General features: G+C 41.0%; 1 protein-coding gene across 1 annotated transcript in view; it reads left to right on the forward strand.

The window, feature by feature from the left end:
* tnk2b (tyrosine kinase, non-receptor, 2b) overlaps positions 1–4,729 on the forward strand; it is a 42,635-nt gene that overhangs the window by 6,245 nt on the left and 31,661 nt on the right. The window contains exon 2 of the mRNA XM_016440242.1: positions 2,230–2,407. Within this exon, the coding sequence (XP_016295728.1) occupies positions 2,230–2,407 (178 nt within the window). The remainder of the gene's footprint in view (positions 1–2,229; positions 2,408–4,729) is intronic.

Below are 4,729 nucleotides of genomic sequence, written 5' to 3' on the forward strand. Positions count from 1 at the left end.
AAGGTGTGGGATTATTTTGAATTAGAAGGAAACGGAAAAGTTTTGTGTAAACTGTGTAATGTCAAATTGTCTTACAATAACTCTACTGGAGCGATGCGTAATCATATTCAATACAGGCACTTAGGCGTTAGCTTAGAGACTAGCCAAAGCCAGCTAATGTCAATCACGTCATTCACTACAGCCCGCTGCCGCTGTCTATTCCTCTAACGAAGACCCACTTCGGTGGTAGTGCGGGATGTCCAGACGCTTTCCGAAATTCTGTTGGCTTGCTTTTCGTTATCTCTGCGTGCCTGCGACTTCAGTTCCTGCCGAGCGCGTTTTTTCAAGTGCCGTAATTTTATTGTTAATCGCCTCAGGTCCCGTCTTTCACCAGACCACGGTGTGCTCTTCTTTCTTTTTTTTTTTCTTTTTAACAACCGCCTAAAATTAAATGATGATAACACGAGGCAAGTGTACGGCATAATTGTGACCTATGTTTAGCTGAATTCATTCAGGGATTTGACAGTGTGATTCATAGATTAAGTATTTCAAATGTAGGCTATTATATACACGCACGCACAAAGTTTTATTTTTTTTCTTACCATCTTTTGGGGGTTTCTTGCTTTTAGTCAGATACAAAACTTCCATTTAAACGACAGTCAAATTAGTCGTCGCGCACATCCCTAGTTTTGTCCTAAATATGACTTTTGAGTCACAACCAATGATGTACTGGTGATACTCATCCAGCCTGATCCAGACTGAAGGATGCCTATAAATAAAAATCGGCCATCGGACACCCTGCTTTCTAAGATCTCGGCATCTGCCATCAGAAGAAAAAAAAAACGGTTGAGCACTGTTTTAAATCATTTTACATCATTTGATCCGTTGACATTTCACGTAGGCTAAATAATTTGTGTACAGTCTGTAACTGATTGAAAGCCCTAATTTCAACACATCAAGAGAAACTTTTACACTGTAATGCCTCACAGCTGCTTTTTCATCCCTTTTTTTTGGAAGTGCAATCTGGCTGATTACATCTGATTGAACTGACTGAGTTTGAAGCACAGTTTTCCCCCTTGGAATTTAGCATTAAACTAAAAGTGCAAACATATGTCTGCAGTTGTATTGCAGTTTGCACCCTTAGCAGCCTGTTATAGTTGCACACATCATATGCATTGCATAAGAAAGTGTCATGAACAAAAGAACAAAAGCTTAAAAGGTACACAGTCACACAGATGCATGCAAACATGCAGTGTCATTCAAAAGGGCTAGTTGACACTGCTATCTCTCTGATCGCAAGATATGCTCTCCAACTCCTGCCCCTCACCATCCCGGGTTTTGCCTTAATGTTGTTAAGAAGTGACTTACCACAAGACCTCCAGAGAAATAAAGTGTGTCAGAGAAAGATCACCAGTGTGAAGGAGTGCAGGGGGAGGGAGAGATTGAAAATTGAAAGCAGCTGATGTCTAATATGCTCCAACAGAAAAAACAAGCACAAAAGCAGACCATGGAAAACAGTAGCACACTTTATTTGTCCCAGAGCTTCCAAGCATCAGTTTCAGTGTTCTTCCATCCATTTGCTGCACCATTTATCTGTTCCTCTTATTGCAAAACAGAAACTTAAAGGGACCATTGATGTTCATTGTTTTAAACGTTATAAGGACTTTGGGACATGAGGATTTAGATTTTTATTGATACGTCAAGACATTGTTGTTAATTGGGTCTGAAATGGAATTAGAGATGCAGCAGCTTTTGTGAAAAGGTAAGGCCTATGTAATCTGGTTAGTTTTGGAGGTTTGGAGATGCTCCTTTTGGGAGTAATTAAATAGATTTAGAGAGCAGCTTAGTACATGTGGCCTGGGCCAGGGCCAATGCCATCTGTGTTTTATGAACTTCAGGTGTGCATGTTCATGTTTGGGTCTGTGTGTGTGTGTGTGTGTGTGTGTGTGCTCACCAGATGTGCGCCACGGTTAAACTGTGAAAGCCAACTGTATCGTTTTTTTTCCCCCCACTCATTGTTGCTGCACACTCTGCACATTTAGCATGCTATCAAACGTGATTTAGTTCAATCACACTTCTGGACTTGGTCGCTTGGTCCTGTCTTGTTGGACACTACTTTTTGTTTTTGACAGTTTGTTAGTTTATTTTGCTGGAAATAGCATTAACATGCTTGCTTCTGGGGTTTTGGGAGAGTCATTACCTATGGGGAATAGCTCTGTGGAGTTCATTGGTGTGTCTCTGTCTGTGCAGAAGTTGGGCAGCAGTATGCAGTGTGAAGAGGGCACTGAGTGGCTGCTGGAGCTGCTGATGGAAGTGCAACTGCAGCAGTATTTCCTGCGCATCCGTGATGAGCTCAACGTTACACGTCTCTCACACTTTGACTATGTGAAGAATGAGGACCTGGAGAAGATTGGTTTGGGCCGGCCCGGTGAGTCTAACCAAGGTGTTTTGCTTGTAGGTTCATTACAAACAATGCTTTCCAAAAGGCAGTGTACTCAAAGAACAGCATCGACATATATGCAGAGATTCAAAACAAATGTTCCTGATTTAAATTGTGGTAATTGTCATAGTGATAACCATAGGAATGATGAAGACCGAAATAATTTTATTGTATTACAAAATAAAACATATTTAGTATTAGCTCTAAGCATTAAAGGGGACCTATTATGCCCCTTTTTACAAGATGTAAAATAAGTATTTGATGTCCCCAGAGCTTTAGCTCAAAATACCCCACAGATAATTTTTTATAGCTTGTTAAAATTGCCACTTTTAGGTTATAAGCCAATATGTGCCGTTTTTGTGTTTGTCCCTTTAAATGCAAATGAGCTGGTGCTCCAGACCCCTTTACAAATGAGGGCGGAGCTTCAAGAGCTCAAGCTCCAGCATACAAATAAGCATTCCACTATTAGTACAAGCCTGTTATCTTTACAGAAAATGCACTCAGTTTAAAATTCAGTCATCTGATTGTACTGTGCATAATAAATGCTCATTTATGAATTACACAGACGGGGAGCACGGTGTGTTAAAAATAACGACAGCTGGTCTTGTGGTGCCTTAGCGAGCTATCACAAACTATAAGTCCCACATGTGATTATGAGCTCGACAAATTCAAGCGGTCGACTTCACATTGCTTTAATATGTAATTTTAACTACCACATTCCTATTTATGATCATTCTGGTAGCATGTGAAAGGCAGGCAGAGATAATGGTAGCTTTAGCAATATTAGCCTTACAGAGTGCCAAGAAGCTCTTTCAGAAATGCAATTTGGAAAAAACGTGTGATACTTTGTCTGGAGCTGACGTTTGCGCACAAAGTGTTGGTATTGATCCCTAAACATATAGGGGACTAGGGCTGTCAAAATGGCTGAAAAACTAAATTCGAATTTTGTACTTAAATATTATCAAAATTCAAATTATATTCTAATTTAAAAGGCATAATTTCAGTTAGGGTGAAGAAAAGCTTTTGGCTTCTCTCCTGAGGCCACTATAAACAAAACAGCATCGTGTATGTATGCATAGTTTAATACAAAGTGCCGAAGGCCAATCACAAAGAGTATGTTTTTCATTTAAAATGGGATGCAGTGGGATGGGGAAAAAACCCCGCCATAAAGTCTCGAGATATATTTTTTCAAAGTTGAACTTACATTAATTTTACATGGCTTTCTGAACATGCGGCTCTCTTGTGCGAGACGCGAGTGCAACAGTGATAGATGTCCCTCTAGAAAATGCGCGAAATATGCGTTCTGTGTGAACGGCTTGGTTTCAGTTTTGACGTAAACAAGATCTTCTCCACATTTATGTTCTCTTTTCCCACAATATTTGTAATTAACAATGCAGCAGCGTTGTTCCAGTGGCTTTAACTGGATAGGCCAACAAAAACATTAAAATGCAATGACACTTACGTCATCATCGCTTCTCGTGCGCCACTGATAAGGCAGCCTCCTTAACGCACATCTAAAATTAGAATGCATCGTTTTTACATTCGAATGTAGATTTTTTATTTTAAATTCGACGAATATACGAAATTCGAATTTTTTTTTGTCAGTCCTAACTTTACCGATTTTTCTGGGACATTTCCTTCGAAAATGAAATTTAACCACAGTGTCCTCAGTGGCTCAAATGAAGGGAGTGTATGGAGACTCCTATGTTCATTGGTGCATCCCAACACACAATACAATGCCTCTTTAGCGCTGACATTGTATGTCCAGCAGCTACAGCAAGAAAACAGTAATGGCGGACTGCTGCTACCCACTCAGGCCTGTCTGTAATAGGGCAGAGAGCGTTACTGTAACGGAAGAGGTCTGACGCAACAGGTTAGTGTTTATAAAACAGTTTTATTTGGTCACAGAGAGTACGGGTGTAGGGTCCAGATGATGTGATGGTGAGTGAATAGTTCGTAGACCAGTTCAAAGGATATGACGAGTGGAGTAATCCGAGTCTTTGGCTTTACAGGAGCTGGAATGCACACAGGAGGAACACACACCTCAGCGATCCGGGAACTAGGAGGAACAGGAGACACTTGGAGACGAGGAGACACTAGGAGGAACACAGGAGGTAAGTAATGCAGGAAGTATTCAAATGGCTCCGGGAGTAGATGAGGATGTCATCTATGTAGACAATGACGGATCGATGGAGAAACTCCCGGAGCACCTCATGCATGAATTCCTGGAATACGGAGGGGACGTTGGCAAGTCCATAGGGCATGACCAGATACTCGTAGTGGCCAGTAGGGGCACCAAAAGCAGTCTTC

This window comes from Sinocyclocheilus anshuiensis, unplaced genomic scaffold, assembly GCF_001515605.1.
Source record: "Sinocyclocheilus anshuiensis isolate Anshui unplaced genomic scaffold, SAMN03320099.WGS_v1.1 scaffold327, whole genome shotgun sequence".
NCBI classification, from domain to species: domain Eukaryota; kingdom Metazoa; phylum Chordata; class Actinopteri; order Cypriniformes; family Cyprinidae; genus Sinocyclocheilus; species Sinocyclocheilus anshuiensis.